Source organism: Lithobates pipiens, unplaced genomic scaffold (genome assembly GCF_037356315.1).
Source record: "Lithobates pipiens isolate NorthernLeopardFrog02 unplaced genomic scaffold, aLitPip1_a1.2 Scaffold_28, whole genome shotgun sequence".
Lineage (NCBI taxonomy): Eukaryota > Metazoa > Chordata > Amphibia > Anura > Ranidae > Lithobates > Lithobates pipiens.
Window position 1 is genome coordinate 86374112 of NW_027507789.1, and position 19666 is coordinate 86393777.

A 19666-nucleotide genomic window follows, 5' to 3' on the forward strand; every position below is an offset into this window, starting at 1 on the left:
GAGGCTGAAAATCTCGGCTTATACTCGAGTATATACGGTAATCTTTCACATTATACAAAAAAATTGGGATACCTTTACGGTTTCGTTTTTTTTTTAAATTCATTAACCAGTTGCCGACCGCCGCACGATGATGTACGTCGACAGAATGGCACGGGCAGGCATATGGGCGTACATGTACGTCCCTGCCTTCCCGCAGGTGGGGGGCCCGAACGGGCCCCCCCCCCCGGTGCCAGCGGCGGTCGGAATCCGTTCAGGAGCAATCCGGGATGAGGGGGCGGCCATTCGTTCATGGCCACCCCCTCGCGATCGCTCCTGACGAATGGAAGTGCAGCGTGACATCACTTCCTCTCCTGTAATGTAAACACAGGCAGAGGAAGTGATGTAATCTCTCCTCCGTGTCGGTATTTTTCGTTCCGGCACCGAGGAGAGAGGATCGGTGAGTTGCACCAACACTACACAATACAGTAGAACATGCCAGGCACACTCTCACCCCCCCTTCACCCCCCCCAATCACCCCTGCACCCCCAGTCACAGTGACACCAATTGCATTTTTTTTTTTTTTGCATTGGTGTCATTTGTAACTGTAATAACTGTTAGGGCAGATAGGGTTAGCCCCCTTTAGTTCTAGGGTAGCCCCCTGACCCCCCCAATAAAGGTTTGACCCCGTGATCACCCCCCGTCGCCAGTGTCACTAAGGCTGGGTTCACATTGCATCGGTTTATGAGAACGGATGTGATTCGCACCGCACTGCAGTGCAAATCACATCCGATCTCTGTGCGATTCGAGTTCAGCCATACAGATAGTATGGCTGAATTCGCATCGCACCCGCCGCAAACTCGCACGGGACCCTTTTTTTGGTCCGCAGCAGAATCGGATCGCATGGGTGTTCACACCATGCGATCCGATTCCTGTCCGAGTTTGCAGATCGCACTGCGATATGCGAACTGATCTGGGAGCGTCATTAACATTTCACTGACACTCCCAGCAGTTCGCATAGGGCAGTGTGATGCGGGAACCCGCCGCGGATTCGTGGCGTTCCCGCATCGCTCCAGTGTGAACCCAGCCTAATAAGCGATCGTTTTTCTGATCGCTGTATTAGTGTCACAGGTGACGCTAGTTAGGCAGGTAGGTATTTAGGTTGGCCGCAGCTTTTTATAGTGCCAGGGACCCCCATATACTACCGCATAAAGCCCCCTGATTGTCCCCTAGTTAACCCTTTCACCAGTGATCACCATATAACTGTTACAGGTGACGCTGGTTGGTTAGTTATTTTTTTATAGTTTCAGGGCACCCGCCATTTATTACCTAATAAAGGTTTAACCCCCTGATCACCCGGCGGGTGATATAAGTTTGAGGGTCAGATAAGGTCTGCGTCGCCCCAGGCAGCGTCAGGTTAGTGCCAGTACCGCTAACACCCACGTACAAAGCATACACCTCCCTTAGTAATATAGTATCTGATCAGATCTATATTAGCGTCGCCAGCAGTTTAGGTTTCCCAAAACGCATTGTTAGCGGGATCAGCCCAGATACCTGCTAGCACCTGCGTTTAGCCCCTCCGCCAAGCCCAGACCAGCCCACCCAAGTGCAGTATCGCTCGATCACTGTCACTTACAAAACACAACACACAACTGCAGCGTTCGCAGAGTCAGGCCTGATCCCTGCGATCGCTAACAGTTTTTTTTGTAGCGTTTTGATACAGTCGCTGACAGCCTAGGTGCTTTTTTACCTGTGAGTCTCACTAGTGTACCCCTAAATTTAGGGGTGTCTACTTTCCAAAATGGGGTCATTTGGGGGGGGGGGGGTTTGTGCCATCTTGGCATTTTATGGCCTTCAAAACTGCGATAGGTAGTGAGGAGTAAAATCAAAAATTTACACCCTTAGAAATTCTGAAGGCAGTGCTTGGTTTTCGGGGCCCCGTACGCGGCTAGGCTCCCAAAAAATCCCACTCATGTGGTATCCCCGTACTCAGGAGAAGCAGCAGAATTTTGGCATGTCATTTCACATATGCCCATGGCATGTGTGAGCAATATATCATTTAGTGACAACTTTGTGAAAAAAAAAAAAAAAAAAGTTTGTAATATTCCCGCAACTTGTGGCAAAATATAAAATATTCCATGGACCCAACATGCCTCTCAGCAAATAGCTTGGAGTGTCTACTTTCTAAAATGGGGTCATTTGTGGGGGGTTTTGTGCCATCTTGGCATTTTATGGCCTTCAAAACTGTAATAGGTAGTGAGGAGTGAAGTAAAATTTTTGTCATTATTCAATCGCTTGAGGCAAAAAAATATATATATTCAATGGGCTCAACATGCCTCTTATCAATTTCCTTAGGGTATCTACTTTCCAAAATGGGGTCATTTGGGGGGGTTTTGTACTGCCCTGCCATTTTAGCACCTCAAGAAATGAGATAGGCAGTCCAACTAAAAGCTGCGTAAATTCCAGAAAACCTTAGTTTGTAGATGTGACAACTTTTGCGCAAACCAATAAATATACAGTTATTGACTTTTCTTTTTACCAAAGACATGTGGCCTAAATGTATGACTAAAATTGAGTTTATTGGATTTTTCTAACAACAAAAAAGTAGAAAATATCATTTTTTTTCAAAATTTGCGGTCTTTTTACGTTTATATCGCAAAAAATAAAAATCGCAGAGTCAGTCAAATACCTTTAAAAGAAAGCTCTATTTGTGGGAAAAAAAAGGATGTAAATTTTGTTTGGGTATAACATTGCATGACCGCGCAATTACCAGTTAAAGCAGCGCAGTGCCAAATTGTAAAAAGACCTCTGGTCATTGACCAGCAAAATGGTCCGGTCTGAAAGTGGTTAAAGTGTATTTTTTCCTGAAAAATTGCATTTGAAAGACCGCTGTGCACATAAAATGTGACATAATATATTGCAACAACCTCCATTTTAGGGCCTCTGCTAAAAAAAAAATATATACAATATTTGGAGGTTCCAAGTAATTTTCTACCAAAAAATACTGATTTTAACTTGTAAGCAACAAGTGTCAGAAAAAGGCTTAGGTTTTGAAGCGGAACTGCATAATAAAAACATCTTTGCCATTCTGAAGCTTCCCTCCAACCACTTGAAGTGGTTGGAGGGAAATGCGATTCTGTACTTGCCAAATATGCTGCAAAAATCTCCCTCCACTAAATATGGCTGCATCCATTTTAACTGTGAAGCCGCTGCCTGTTCACTTCCTGGATTTATATAGAGGCACACCTCCAGCTCCCATTGGCACTCTTATGACTCAAGCACCCTCCTCCCTTCCTGGTAAACTCTCATGAGAGTAAGGCCACTTTCATACTGAGGCACTTCTAAACTGCCAGTAAAAACACTGAGTGCTTTTGAAGAGCTTTTCAGGTGCTTTTGAAGAGCTTTCCCTTAATTTCAATGGAGAGGGGAGTTTTGCACTACACTGCCAGCACACTGCCCCAGTGTGAAAGCATTCATTGATTTTAAAGGAAATACGTTTTTGTGAGCTTTTTAGGAGCTGTTTTTAGCGTGAACGCAATCTTAGAGAGAGAGAGAGCTGTGCATGATGTCATAAGTCTCGGCTAATGACCAGACACGAAACAGGAAGTGGGCTGTATAAGGTATTTACTGGCAGATAAAAATAGGATTTTTTGTACTCACTGTAAAATCCTTTTCTCTGTAATTCACCTAGCTCCTCTCTGTAACCAAATGGGAGGTCCCCAAGCAGTGCCAAACGAGGGGTGGGAAAACAGCATAAAACTTCATCTACCATGGCAAATTGGGAACTAGTGAAACTCTACCCACCAAACAGTGTGTGTAAAAACCACCACAAAAATCAGGGTATCCTCAACAGGAGTGATCACCCAAAAACCGCACCAAAACTGCGGAAGTAATGCAACAGTGCATTAAAATCAGGGTATCCTCAACAGGAGTGGTCACCCCAAAAAACAGTACTGTGTTTAAAAAAAAAAAAAAAAAAAAAAAAACAGGAAAAATTATATTTTGCATTTTTAATTGCATCTACACGGCCGCCTGCAAAACTTTGCGCCCAAAACAGGCATCAGCCGATGCACTGACGTCTACCCTGTATATTTGGTAAATGTGTGGACAGACGACCAAGTCGCCACCTTACACACCTGAACGACAGACGCCTGGTGTCGGAAAGCCCAAGACGTTCCGATTGCCCTCGTGGAGTGGGCCGTGACCGGAAAGGGGAGCACCTGCCCCTTCAAGGCGTACGCTTGTACTGCAATCTGTCTGATCCACCTGGAAATGGTGGCCGTCGAGACCGCCATGCCTTTCTTTGGACCAGCCACCGAAAACAAACAGTGAGTCTGACTTCTGAAAGGGAGCCGTGGCAGACAAATACACCCTAAGAGCCCGAACCACATCCAGAGTGCGAAGGGCCACCTCCTTAGGATGTTTCGGCTTAGGACAGAGATGGCAACACAATGTCCTCATTGATATGGAAAGCCGAGACTACTTCTGATAGAAAGGACGGTTGCGGATGCAACACCACCTTATCCTCATGAATAACCAGATAGGGCGACAAGTCAAGGCAAGACAAGACAAGGCCGCCAGTTCCGAAACCCTCCTGGCCGATAAGATGGCCACAAGAAAGACAACTTTCTGGGAAAGAGTCAACAGGGGAATCTCCCTGATATTTGCAAACAGCGGTTTTTGAAGTGCCGATAACACCAGGTTCAAATCCCAAGGAGGTAACGGTGGACGCACAGGAGGGACTACACGACGAACCCCCTGAACAAAGGTACTTAATAACGAGTGAGACGCCAGGGGTCGCAGAAAAAAAGACAGCCAGAGCTGAAATTTGTCCTTTAATGATGCTCAATGCCAATTTCTGGCCTACTCCTTGCTGAAGAAAACAGCAGGATCCTGGATAAGGAAAAGGAGCGTGGATGCCCTCCTTTCTCCTCACATGGAGCCACCAGTGCGTCCGACGCATCTGCCCGCAGATCTCTTTTCCTGGACACGAATCTTGGCACCTTCCGAATGAGACGGGAGGCCAGAAGATCCACGTATGGTGTGCCCCACCTCAGGTACAGTGACCTGAAACCTCCAGATACAATGCCCATTCTCTTGGGTCCAGCATGTGGCGACTCTGATAATCCGCCTACCAGTTTTCCACTCCGGGAGTGTAAATGGCCCGAGAGGGCCGGTATATGTTGCTCTATCCACCAAAGTATGCGAGCGACCTCCCGAGCAGCGGCTGAGCTTCTTGTTCCCCCTTGGTTATTGACGTATGCCACCACGGTGGCCTTGTCTGATTGGATCCTGATTGGATGTCCTTTCAGTCTCGCTGATCATGTTGATAGGCATAGCCGGATCGCTCTAAATTGGAGCAGATTGATCGGCAACCTGGATTCTTCCGTCGACCAGAGGCCCTGAGCCGAATGAACCCCCATCACTCCACCCCAGCTGGATAGGCTGGCGTCCGTTGTGATCACTGTCCACTTCAGAGGTAGGAAAGATTTTCCTGACTAAATCACCGGGGACCTCAACCACCAGATCAGTGAGTCTCTGACTGACTGGTTCACCTGGATCTGGCGATCCAGGGACAACTGAGATTTGTCCTATTTTGACAAAATCTCCTACTGCAGGTCTCTGGTATGGAACTGGGCAAATGGTACCGCCTCAAAGGAGGCCACCATGAGCCCCAGGACTCGCATGCAAAAGCGAAGAGACGACCACTGGCTGTTCAGCAGCAATGTACCCGCGGATCTGAGAGACTTCAGTTTGTCTGAAGGGAGAACACTCTCGCTTCCAAGGAGTCCAGCAGCAAGCCTAGGTACCCCAGACACTGGGTCGGCACCAACACCACTTCTTTATCTCAGGAGGAGATCGTCTAGGTATCCCACGATCTCGATCGCACGTTGCTGTAGCAAAGCCAAAACCATGGTAAAGACTCGGGGGGCTGATGCCAGGCCAAAAGGGAGAGCCACAAACTGATAGTGGGCTTCCCTGACTGCAAATCGCAGAAACTTCTGATGCCTCAGGCATATGGGTATGTGCAGGTACACATCCTGGATGTCTAAAGACGCCAGGAAGTCCCCTTGATGGAGTGCAGCGACAACTGAGCAAACTGATTTAATTCTGAACCTCTGCACTTTTACAATGTGATTGAGGGCTTTTAGGTCCAAGATTGGACGTACCCCTTCCTTTTTGGGAACTGCAAACATATTTGAGTAGAATCCCTGGAAACATTCCGAGTCCGGAACCGGTACAACCACCCTGCAACTCAGCAGGTCCCTTACTGCCCCCAAGAGGGCCTCCCGGCGAACTGGGGAAACAGGTATGCTGGAGGGGAATAATCTTTTCTGTGGCCAAGAGAGGGACTATCTTGTAGCCGGAGGAAATCAGATCGCAAACCCATGGGTCGGACAGTCGAGAGGACCCCCGGGCTGCAAACTCCCGAAGACGGCCTCCCACCCGAAAACAAGGGTGGGGGCGAACCTTCATGCGGTAGCACTTTTTGTCGCAGGCTTACCAGGCTTGCGGTGCCCTTGCCTACGGCGTGGCTCCTTAGACTTCCTGGCCTGTGTGAGTAGTGTACTCTTACCACCAGTGGCATTTTTAATAATGTCCTCCAAATCGGCTCCAAAGAGGCGGTCCCCAAGGAAGGAAAGATCTGTCAGGGCTTTTTGGGATGTCTGGTCACAGACCAGCATTCTAACCAGATTAGGCGCCTCAGCACCACAGCTGACACTGAAGTCCTGGATAACAACGGAAGAGTATCCAGGGAGGCGTCACAGAGGTACTGAAGGCCTTTCACTAGTTAGTCTGCTAGATCCATGTAGACGGGAGAAGCCTGTTGCTCTCCCAATTCATGATGCAAACGTTTTGCCCACTCAGTCAGTCTCTACGACACTAGTGCGGATGCCAGTACTGGTCGCATTGCAGACCCCACAACCGTAAACAAGGAACGGCCTTGGCATTCCTGTCCATGGGATCCTAAAAAGCAGGAGTCCCCTCTACCGGGATCGTGGTTACTTATTTAACCTGGATACTGGGGGGTTCACGACCAGAGGAGCTGACCACTTTTTGAGAAGGCTTTCCTCAAAGGGGTAACGCACCGCTATGTTTTTGCGTTCGACCCCATTTCCTGTAAATGAACATGTCAAAACAAGTCAGATACGGGAACACCTTAGGTGAACGTGCAGGCTTGCGGGACCCAAAAGGGACTGGTACATCAGCAGAGGGATCTGCTGGCTCCTGAATCTTCAGGATATCACGCACAGCTGTGATAAATGCTCCAACAAGCGCTTTGTCGCGCACAGACTCGGACGGGGACTTTCCCTCACTGTCCTACCTGCCGGACCAACCACCCTAAGGAGTTCTGTGCTCAATACAAAGCGATGCCTGCAGCCCCCAGGGGTTCCCAAGCGCAGAGGGGAAAAACCATTGTCCGCAGCAGCCGTGGAAATGAGCGCTGAAACGATCTGTACAGCCTGCTCAGGCTTTAGGAAAATAGCCGCCCTGCGTCCTGTACACACACAGGAACCACAGGAAGCAAGGCTGTGAAAGCACATGTCATGCTGCTGCTAGAGAACACTGAACAAACGTGCTCAGGCCTCCGGAAAATGGCTGCCAGTGTCCTGACTAGGAAAACTCACAGAAAATGGCCGCTGAAGCCCACATAGACAACCTGCTCTGCCCATACCTAAAATGGCCACCAGACATCGCCATGAGGTGAAAATAAAACACCCCCTGCAGAGTCACAGCGCTGACCCAACACAGTAAAACCTCATAGGCACCTTCCAGGGACCCCCACACAGGTCTCAGGACAACCATTATCCATTTAGCCCCCCCATGACAGGTGAGAGTCCACAGAGAGCCCCTGCATAGGTTACACACACCGTTCAGGAGACACATGCAGCGACCCCCCCCCCCCCCCCGGAGAGGGGATATAGAGAAGATAGGGACAGGGGGAAGGAGAGAGAGGTGAGGTGGCCCCCGAATCGATCTCCCAGGGAATGCCCAGCTGCTCAGCCCCACCGAAGCAGAGAGAGCTGTACTTACCAGTCCTGAAGAGCTGGGAGACATTCCATTGCAGACCCACTCACTGATCAGTACAGGGTGGCTGTTGGCCTCGGCATACTGTGAGCCAGACATAAGTAGCCCGGTCATATGTTTTCCCCCAGAGTATAAAAGCTCACTGACCACCTCTGGAGCTGAGGTATGTCTTGGCCTGCTGAGCCGTAGCTGCGACCTGCACACGCTCGATGGCTGGACTGGAGAGACTACAAGGATAAGTGAACCAGCCTGTCACCCAGCCGGCTGTTGATAGAAGATCACAGGATCATTCATCTTGCGCAAAAAGCAAAGCTTCTGCATCAAAAAACAAGGACCTATGGGCCCGCAGGGTTCCTAGGTGCATTTGCTTCACTAGGCAAAATAAAATTGAGTCTGCTAGGGCAGGCTGTGGGGGTTGTAGCCTAGGGACCGCCCCCTGGGTGGAACTAAAAGTTCTGAAGTTTTGTATTACAACTTTGCCTAGTAATCTCCAGTGATAGGGCTAACCCATTTTGTTACAGAGAGGAGCTGTGTCGGTCGGTGAATATAAGAGAAAAATATTTTACTATCCAAAGTTAAAAACAACAAGGACAGAAGATTTAATAGATGAAAAGAAGAAAAAATTACTGAAGTTCCACTTTAAAACGGAGTTCCGCCCACCCTCGCAAAAATTAAAAGCCAGCAGCTACACATACTGCAGCTGCTGACTTTTAATAGGACCTGTCCTGGAGTTCAGCGATGTCGGCACAGCAGCTGATGTTTTCATCAGCTGTCGGGTGCTGCCGCCACCATTGCCAGTAAGGGAACCCGGCAGTGAAGCGCATTACGGCTTCATGCTGGGTCCCTACTGCGCATTTGCGAGGCGCTGCTGTTCTCTCCTACTGGCCCGGCGGTGTGGGAAGGAAGAGGGAACCGAGCTGCTGACGTAATTCGCTGCGGCCCGGTCTCCCGGAAGTGGAGACAAGGTACCCACCAAAGACAGGTATTGGCACTGGAGGGGGGAGAGGAGACAAATGAGTGGACATTCCACTTGTGGGTGGAACTCCATTTTAAGTGGTTAAACTGACCTCATTTACAGACCGAAGTTCATTCCTTTGATCTAAAAGAACTAAATTATACTTTGGTTATAGTTATCTCTCAGTGCTGACAATGTTGTGATAAACTTGGAAGGCTTCCTGTTTTTTTTTTTTTACAGCTGTCAGCTGTGAGCAGAGGACTCTCTGCACTAAATCAAGGAAATGCAGGAAGAAGATCGCGAGGGGGGTTGAATCGAGGGCACACATTTTTAACGATCACGCAGCTCTACTACCATTTAACAGATCATGCTACTCCAATTACAAACTGCAAAAAAAAAAAAAAAAGCAGCGTGAACTACAGATCTAAGTAATGATACAGCAAGACATGTATACCCAGGAATGAATATGTACTATACAGGTACAAGAAAACCCTGCCCACGTCGCTGGTCCCGTCCAGGATCTAGGCTTCACCCAGTACTGTTTATATTACCCCTAAGCTGTCTTCAGGGTCTGGGCACCACAGGAACGGTCAATGGCCTAGGACCTGTATGTAATGTATATCATACTGCAGCTAATTCACTCATTGCACCACATGCCAAGGTGAGTGCTCAACACATGGTCCAGTACCTAAAGAAAACATTAAAGCTCAGCCGTCATGGGGTCCAGGCACACATCAAGGGCAACTGAACCAGAAACTGCTAGTGAGCCATAAGGTAATAAGGAAAGGGTCCTTGATAGAATCAAAGGAAACTGGTGGAATAAATCTTCTCCAAGAGGAGAATGGGGAACATCACTTAAAAACACTAACAAACAACTAGAGCCTCATTGAGTAGGTGAGGATATATGGGTACACCGGGGAGTGGTCCCAGCACAGGATTTGCCATTGTCCAAACACCTCGAGGTAGGGACATATAACCAAGGGTCTATGAATCAATTCCTGCATCCTCTACTGTATGACTAGGATACAATAATTTTGGGCCATTTTCTGGGTACACTTACTCTATTCAGGAAACCTTTTATTCTTCTCACTGAATGAAAGTCTTCTGTGACTGAAAAAGGCGAGATCATGACATCCATGTACCCCTGTCCAAAAGAATACAAGGCTTTTTCTAAACAAAGGAAGCGCACAATGCGTGACCTACTATAATCAGTGCACTGCAGCTGAACCTTCGCATATCAGTGTCGGGCATTTGGTGCTAAAACTACAGTGGGAGCTGAATGAAAGTAATAACGGTTTTGAATGGAGCAGCAGATACAAATGGGACACCGATTAGAGGCAATATATTTTTACATGGAAAATGTCCCAAAAAAGGTTTTTTCTCCAGAAGTTAAGCTTTAAGAGTCAAATAATTATTTTGGTTTATATGAATCTCTAAAACCTTAACATTTTTAGAATGCAGAATTTTATACATACAAAATATTTACCTAGCTTGCACATGAAAGCAATTTACAACAATTATATAGAACATAGAGATGGGAAAATTATAATGGATATCACAGTTTGCTTCATAATATTTAGCAACACTTACACTGTCTCTCATTCTGTTTAGACATCATGTATCCACGAACACTAAAATCCAACCGCTGCAGGGTTGGCTCCAGTTTCTGGTACACACGCTGTCCCATACGGTGATATAATGCCAGAGGCCAGAGCAAGATACAGAGAACTGTAAGAAAAAAAAAAAAAGTGTCAGGAATGCATCAAATGTCCTTCAGAGGTAAAAAAAAAAAAAAAAAGCTTAAACTATGGCCAAACAAAGCAACATACACCAGAGCAATAACATCCTGGAAAAGATGCATAGTATAACATTAACTGACATATCAGCATGGATGTCACCCTACTTCCTCAAACTCAATCTTTCTAAAACTGAGCTCATAATTTTTCCTCCAGCTCGTGGCCCCTCCCTGACGTTTCCATCAGTCCTTCCCCTCATGCCAAGGTACGAGGTGTGATGCTAGACTCTGACCTGTCATTTCAGCCCCAAATCCAATCACCGTCCAAATCCTGCAGAGTTGACCCCCGAAACATCTCCAAAACGTGCCCGTTTCTAACCGTTGACACCACTAAGCAACTTATTCACTCCCTTCTTATAGGTCGCCTTGACTATAGTAACTGCCTCCTCATTGGCCTACCACTCCGCATGCTATCCCCTCTTCAGTCTACCATGAATGCTGCTGCCAGACACATTCACCTTACCAACCGTTCAGTGTCTGCCACTTCTCTTTGCCAATCTGTCCACTGGCTTGCCTTTGCCCAACTAATACAAGTCAAAACACTAACAATAACATACAAAGCCATTTACAATTCTGCTCAGAGCTACATCACCAATCTTATCTCCAAATATCACCCAAACCGACCTCTCCGCTCCTCCCAAGACTTTCTCCTCTCTAGCTCCCTTGTCTCCTCCTTCCATGCTCGTCTCCAGGACTTTAGCAGAGGCTCTCCCATTCTATGGAGCACATTACCCCAATCTGTCTGATTATCGCCTACTCTGTACAATTTTAGGCGATCCCTGAAAACTAATCTCTTCAGGGAGGCTTATCCTGCCTCTAGCTAACAACCAAATCTTCTACTCCCCTCATCAGTACATCCTTCACAGTCCCTACCTTTTGTTTAACCAGCTCCTCCCTCTTAAGAATGTAAACTCCCAGAAGCAGGGCCACTCTAACCCTCTTGTTTTGAATTGTACTATTGGTGTATTGTCTCCCTTTATATTGTAAAGCGCTGAGCAAACTGTTGGTGCTATATAAATCCTGTATAATAATAATTAAATTAAGTAAGGAAATGAAAGGTAAGAGGCCCTCAAAAATGTGAACTGCCTACACCGAGCCCTTAGATAAATGATTAAAGTGAACAGGGATCTGCAATAGGTAACAGGGTTACTAAGTCTAGATATAAAAGTTAAATGTTGACGTTAAGCTGTGGAATGAATTTAGAGTGAGGTACAACAACTAGTTAATTGTAAATCATTTGAAAATCCAAAACTGATCACAGTTATTTTGAATCTTTTTTTGCCAATCATGGTAAAATGAAGGTTACATTTAAAAGTACACGATATATATATATATATATATAAAAAAACGAAAACAAAAAAAAAATGCCCTCCAGAAGGATTTACCCCCTTAAAATGGTTGTAAACCCTCACATATGCCTTTAGATGATAAACAGAAATTAAACAAATCCTCCTACATAAGTTTTACTTATCTTCAGCCCTCTCTTCCCTACACCCCTTCAAAAGGGGAAAAAATATGTGAAAATCTATCAGGAGCAGAGGAGGAGACGGAAAGGCTGCAGTTACAGTATGTGAGAGCTGATTGGGGAAAAAAAGGAACACACCCTCCTTACAGCAGCACAACTGGGTTGTGAATAGTCAAGCTGTGTGCTGAGCCCCCTCCCCGACACAAATTTATCTTGTGTGTTGGGAAAACTAGTCATGAAGCACCAGAAATAAATCGATAATGGATTAATTGGCCGGTTATTGTTTCGATTAACCACTTGCTGTCCAAGCTATAGCTGAAAGACGGCTACAGCACAGACTTCATTTGCCAGGAGGGCATCCCTGGACGTCCTCCCGTATCAAGCGTCTACGAAACTCGTCTGATCACAGATTGGAGTAGGGGGTCGATCCCGACGCCTTGCTTGCCACGTAATCAGCTGTCAGCCAATGACCGCTGATCATGTGATGTAAATAAAGCCGGTAATTGGCTATTTTTCCTCCTCATGCTATAAAAAAAAAAAAAGCCGATCAACCGGCAGCTGCGAGAGGGACAAAGGTCCCAATCATGAAGGTACCTACCAGTGCCCACCAGCGCCACCTACCAATGTACCACACACCAGTGCCCACAGTGTCATCTCACAGTGCCACCTATTAGTGCTCTTAGTGCCACCTCTCAGTGGCCAAAGTGCCACCTATAAATTAATGTGTCATTAGCAGTGCTGCCTATCAATACCATCGACCAGAAAAAAAAAAGCCGATCACTGGTGGCTGCGAGAGGGACATATTTCACGATCGTACCTACCAGTGCCCACCAACGCCACCTATCATTACCCTACACTGCCATCTGTCAGTGCCACCTATCAATGGCACCCATCAGTGCCATCTTATCTGTGCCTATCAGTGTCGCCTTATCTGTGCCCATCAGTGCAGCCTCATCAGCGAATATCAATGAAGGAGAAAAATTACCCATTTGCAAAATTTTATAACAAACTATGAAACATTTTTTCTCTAAAAATAGTTTTTTTGTGTTTGTTTAGCATAAAATAAAAACCCAAATGGTGATTAAATACTGCCAAAAGAAAGCTCTATTTGTGTGAAAAAATTAATTTGAGTACAGTGTTGTATGACCGCGCAATTGTCATTCAAAGTGCGACAGCGCTAAAAATTGGTCTGGGCAGGAGGGGGGGTTTAAGTGCCCAGTAAGCAAGTGGTTAATCTGCCAAAAACTAAAAAAAAAAAAAAAAAAAAAAGACAATTTATTCTTGAATATATATATATACATATACACACAGTGATAAATATAAATAACCAGCTATATGGTTAGGGAACACAATATCTAATCCATAGCAGACAGAAGAGATATATAGAGTTACAATGTCAGGTTTCTGTAATGTAAAAAAATTAGACAAATGGAAGGCTGACCGCAGGTCAGCATGATTTTGTAAGAGGACTCGGGAGGTATTTAAACCACACCCAATGGAATAAATACCCCCACTGTACCCTAATTTTTCCATAATTTGAAGGGTTGCTATCCATGTCGCAAGTGCAAGGTTTGCATGCACGACATTTGTGGCCAAAGAAAAACAGAAATGTTTATGTCTACAACATCATCGCTTGAATACCAAATGAAACATTTTACTACATGTGCTAGCCGCTATATTGTTTACTTGATCACCTGCCCTTGTAAGAAGCAGTACGTAGGACGAACTATACGTACCTTCTCCATAAGGGTAAACCACAGCGTGCCTAGACACTACCATAATAAAAAACCTTTTAAGTACAAATTTCCAAATCATAGACAAATTCACCCCCCAATAGAGGGGTGAATCGTGTCTGAGGGGAGTCTCTAAGCTTGAGACTTTCTGGATAACACCAATTTAAATCTTACTCACCTTATGGGTTGAACATAGATTGGGACATCAATGCATTCATCAATCAAGCCTAAGGGGCTCTGCCAATTGTTCTATTTTAATCGTTCCGGGATATTGATAGTATGTTCATCAATACACAACAGCACCCTGGTTTTTAACCATGGACCAGAAAGTGTTCCTAGAGATATGATCCTTACATATTATTTTCAGTGTTCATATTTTCACTTATTTTAAAATTATTTTATTCATCTATTTTTCTAATTTTGAAAAATTGGAAAGTAGAATTATTTTTTCTGCGGTATACGACTATATAAATTTTTCTTTATATTTAAATTTGTCGCCATTCCACGGGTGTGTGCAATTTTAAAGGATGACATGTTAAGTATCTATTTGCTCAGTGTAGCATAAATCATCTTTTATATTTTACCAAACAATTTGTGTGCACCACACAGTCAAAGTATATTTTTTCCCCAAAAATTTGTTTTAAAATCCACTGCACATATATCATGCGACATGAAAATTGCAACAACATACATTTTTTGTTCCACGGCCTTTGCTTTCAGAAAATATTATTATTATACTATACAGGATTTATATAGCGCCAACAGTTTATGCAGCGCTTACAATAAAACACAAGAGGATTAAGAGGGCCCTGCTCAGAAGAGCTTACAATCTAATAGGGCAGGGCAGGTGGTACAAAAGGTTGTAACTGTAGGGAAAGAGCTGATGGAAGTGGCAAAAGATTAGTTGGAGATGTGATAGGCTTTTGTGAAGAGATGAGCTTTCAGGGACCACCCAAAGGTATAAAGAATAGGGGATAGCTGGACCAGTGGAGGTAGTGATTTCCAGAGGACGGGAGAGTCTCTGGAGAAATCCTGGATATGAGCATAGGAGGAGGAGAGGAGAGAGATTGAGAGTAGGAGGTTTTAAGAAGAGCGGAGAGGACAATGTGGAGGACATATTTGGAGACAAAGTTGGTGATGTAGCTCGGGGCAGAGTTGTGAATGGCTTTGTATGTTGTGGTTAGTATTTTGAATTTAATTTGCTGGGTGATTGGGAGCCCGTGTAGGGATTGGAGGAGAGGGTTAGCAGACCCTGAGTGGTTGGTGAGGTGGATAAGTCTGGCAGCTGTATTCATAATAGACTGAAGAGGGGATAGCCGATGAAGAGGCAGGCCAATGAGAAGGGAGTTGCAATAGTCAAGGCGAGAGATAACAAGGGATTTAATGAGGAGCTTGGTGGTTTCATTTGTTAAAAAGGGGTGAATTTTAGAGATTTTGCAGAGGTGAATTCTACAAACTTTTGACAACAATTGGACTTGGGGCTGAAATGACAAGTCAGAATCTAGGATTACATCTAGTACCCTGGTGTGAGGAGAGGGACTGATAGTTGCATTGTTGATTTTGATAGAAAAGTCAGGGAGGGGGGCATGGGCGGGGGGAATATTATTAGCTCAGTTTTAGAGAGATAAACAGAAGGGGTCCAAGAACAGAGCCATGGGGGACCCCCACAGAAAGGGGCAATGGAGAGGAGGAGACAGAGTTGTAGGTGACACTGAAGGAGTGCTGTGATAGGTAGGCAGAGAGCCAGGATAGAGCAGAATCTCTGAAGCCAAAGGAATGTAGTTTATTGAGAAGGAGGGAGTGGTCAACAGTATCAAAGGCAGCAGAGAGGTCAAGTAGTAGTAGTATGGAGTACTGGCTGTTGGTCTTAGCAGTTAGTAAATCGTTAGTGAGTTTTAGTAAGGCAGTTTCTGTGGAGTTCTGCAAGCAAAAGCCAGACTGTAAGGGGTCAAGAGGGTTATTTTCACTGAGGTAATAGCTAAGACGGTATTATAAAATATATAATATGTGGGGGTTCTAATAATTATCTGTCCAAAAAAAAATGCAGATGCTTTTAGGTGAGAAGTGTCAGAATTAGCTTGGGTAGCAATTAGTTAAGAATTTTCCACACACCTTTGTTTTTGTGCCTGCTGAATATTCCTATTTGCAGGGAGGGGTGGGTGTGGGGAGCTGCAACACTTTTAGGAAATGTTCATATTTGCATAATTGAAGGATTTTCGATGCTGCAGGTATATGTACAGTCACCTCTGCCTGCACCTTATACCTGCAAAAAATTGTTGTTCTATTTACAGGTGCCTTTAGAGAATAAATTCACTTGAAAGTAATATTTTGGTTACAGATTGATTCTGGTAGGCTATATAACATGCTAGTTCTTCTTATTTCTTGTGTAATTTTTCTAAGCCAGTGACTGCCCATTTTGAATTCATGAGTATTCCCCCTGCTGCATTCTGAGTAAAAGCCAAAAATCATTACATTTCATTGCTTTCAAGTACAATTATCAAAATGTTTAGCTTCATATGTTATCCAGATTCTAGTAAAATGAGGGAAAGGTTATAAAGGTAAATACTTGAAAGATCAGTTATATATCACTCCAATGGGAGTTTGTCTCTGCTTGCCTCTCCATTAAATGTCCTTTCTCCACAAAGTAAAATAAACAAAACATCTAAGACCTCATGTACACTGGATGTTTTTGGATGTTTTTACAGCTGCTGTTTTTGGCTTCAGACGTTTTTTTCTACAATCAAACTCTCCAAGCATGTTATCCTGTGCGTCCATGCACACATAGGCTGTTATAAACTTTTCGGTAAAAAAAGTATGCAGATAAATGCTCAAAAACACAGCTCACCATCGGTTAATGTTTTTGATCCATTGAAAAATTATTATTAAAAAATGCTAAAAACGCTAAAGCTGAAAAAAGCTATAGCAAAAATGTTGAAACACTCACTGCAAAGCTACTGGCATTTTTAGAACATTAATATAACATCCAGTGTGCATTAGGCCTAATAGGCACAGGGACGCATACTCACAATATCCATAGTTGGCTAACCTGTAACCCAAACACAAATATCTCACCAACAGAGACCCTGTTCACTACAGAAAGCATCTGAACTTACCCCTGATGAGGCACAATTAAGTAAAATTATTTTACATCATTTGAAAACTATAAAAAGGTGGACTCACACAGCAGATAGGAGAGTAAAATACCAGGAATGTATCCACCCAGGACAGCCAGGAAGGTTAGGAATCCACAGACCAAGAGACAGAACTAAAAGTGCAAATTAAATAAAGGTTAATATGTTGTATGTAAATAAATTTTATTGCAATTTCTTTACTGTTCAATTTGCCTTCTTTGAATACAGGAATACAACAAAAATGCTTCATCTTAATGAAAATAATTTGTCCACCCTCCTACTCCAAATAAGCATATAACCTGTGCAATCATTTAAAGCTCAGCAGGCAATATTACATTTATATAGATTATGAACATTGGCTATTGACTATTTTTATTTAACCACTTGCAGACCGGACCATTTTGCTGGTCAAAGACCAGACCACTTTTTGTGATTTGGCACTGCGTCGCTTTAACTGACAATTGCGCGGTCGTGTGACGTGGCTCCCAAACAAAATTGACGTCCTTTTTTTCCCACAAATAGAGCTTTCTTTTGGTGGTATTTGATCACTCCTGCGGTTTTTATTTTTTGCGCTATAAACAAAAATAGAGCGACAATTTTGAAAAAAACGCATTATTTTTTACTTTTTGTTATAATAAATATCCCCAAAAATATATAAAAAAACATTTTTTTCCCTCAGTTTAGGCCGATACGTATTCTTCTACATATTTTTGGTAAAAAAAATCGCAATAAGCGATTATTGATTGGTTTGCGCAAAAGTTATAGCGTTTACAAAATAGGGATAGTTTTATAGCATTTTTATTAATAATTTTTTATTATTTTTTTTTTTTACTAGTAATGGCGGCGATCAGCAATTTTTATTGTGACTGCGACATTGTGGGGGACCCATCGGACATTTTTGGGACCATTGTCATTTATACAGTAATCACTGCTATATAAATGCAGTGATTCCTGTGTAAATGACACTGGCAGTGAAAGGGTTAACCAGTGGGTGGCAGTGTAGGGGTTAAGTATTCCTAGGAGTGTGTTACTAACTGTGGGGGGGGTTGGGCTTTCATTTAGTGAACACTGATCTCTGCTCCAATCACATGGAGCAGAGATCAGCGTCACTAGTTGCTAGGCAGAATGGAGAAATGTTGTTTACACAGCATTTCCTCCATTCGGCAGCTCCGTGAGACGATCGCGGGGATGCCCGCGGCGATCGAGTCCGCGGGTCCCGCGACTGGACTCACGGGGGTCCCGACCAGCGCGGGAGCGCGCCGCCGCAGGTACGCAGTCCTCTGATTCGGACTCCCCGAACGTTTCCCCGTTGTCCCGAAGCCCTGTTAAGTCTAAGCCTAGACTGGATCCTGCTGCAAGAGCACATAACCGAACGGATGGGCTGGATATGGACGTGAACGATCCGATCGGCAGAGGTACAGCAATCCAACCACAAGTGGATCCGTTCGCACAGTTCCCAACTACAGGTCAGCCTATTTCTGATACTACTCTTAAGGAACTGTTAATGCTGCTGAGGTCATCTTTACAATCTGACATGGCGGCCTGCCTACATCAATGTAGAGCTGAAATTAATGACTTGGGGGGAAGAGTGCACCAAGTGGAAACCAGAATGGGCGACGTCACCTCCTCTTTCAATGCGTTGGTGGACTCACACGCAATGCAACAAGAAGCTATCGACAAAATGCAATTAAAAATGGCGGACCTTGAGGACCGTTCCCGTAGAAACAATCTAAAGATCCGAGGGGTCCCGGAAACAATACTAACACAACAACTGCCATCTTATGCTCAGGACCTCTTCCAAGCACTGGTCCCATCATTGTCTCCACTGGATCTGACGATCGAACGGATCCACAGCGTCCCCAAACCGTCGTTTTTACCCCAGGAAGTACCCCGGGACGTCTTGCTCCGAATGCACTTCTTTCAAACTAAAGAAAAAATCCTGGAGGCACTCCGAAAAGGCGATAATATCCCAGAGGCGGCCTCCAATCTCCAGATCTTACCAGACCTCTCGCAACACACCTTGCAGCTTCGCCGCAACTTGGCGACCATAACCAAAGCCATGAGGAACCACAAGATCCTATATAAATGGAAGTACCCTGCCAAACTACAAGCGACTTTCAATGGATCCACCCATCTTATCCACTCCCTAGAGGAAGGGTTGCATCTCCTGAGAACCTGGCAGATCCTGCCACCTGACCATTTTCCGGATCCATCTCAGTCGTCAAACAGACTGCCGATCAAATTGCACAACGACTGGCAAGTAAAACCACATCGTAGATCCAGTGCTCTCCACACTTGATTCCTTATAGCATGGTCATCCTCCCCATAGCTTCCAGCAAAGTTCCCTGAGCGTTCATGGTACATGTTATCGTACCGTAAACCCCCACTCTGGGCATTTCCATTGCCTGACCTGTATGGGTCTTGTTTCTTACCCCAGTTCTCCTGTTTTAATTTTTTTCTTTTTTTTCTTTTTCCGATCGTGTTCTTTTTACGCTCTATTTGGCGCTTACACGTCATGGTACTGGCAAAAGGAACTGACTGTTAACCCGGTGATTTCACGAATCCTACTCAGCAAAGGTT

The 19666-nt window shown here is 44.8% G+C and overlaps 1 protein-coding gene across 5 annotated transcripts in view; it reads right to left on the reverse strand.

The window, feature by feature from the left end:
- RETREG3 (reticulophagy regulator family member 3) overlaps nt 1–19666 on the reverse strand; it is a 489061-nt gene that overhangs the window by 127527 nt on the left and 341868 nt on the right. For all 5 annotated transcript variants that reach the window (XM_077459456.1, XM_077459453.1, XM_077459457.1 and 2 more), the window contains 2 exons: nt 17136–17220; nt 10553–10690 (listed from right to left, as the gene is read on the reverse strand). In XM_077459456.1, the coding sequence (XP_077315582.1) occupies nt 10553–10690; nt 17136–17220 (223 nt within the window). The remainder of the gene's footprint in view (nt 1–10552; nt 10691–17135; nt 17221–19666) is intronic.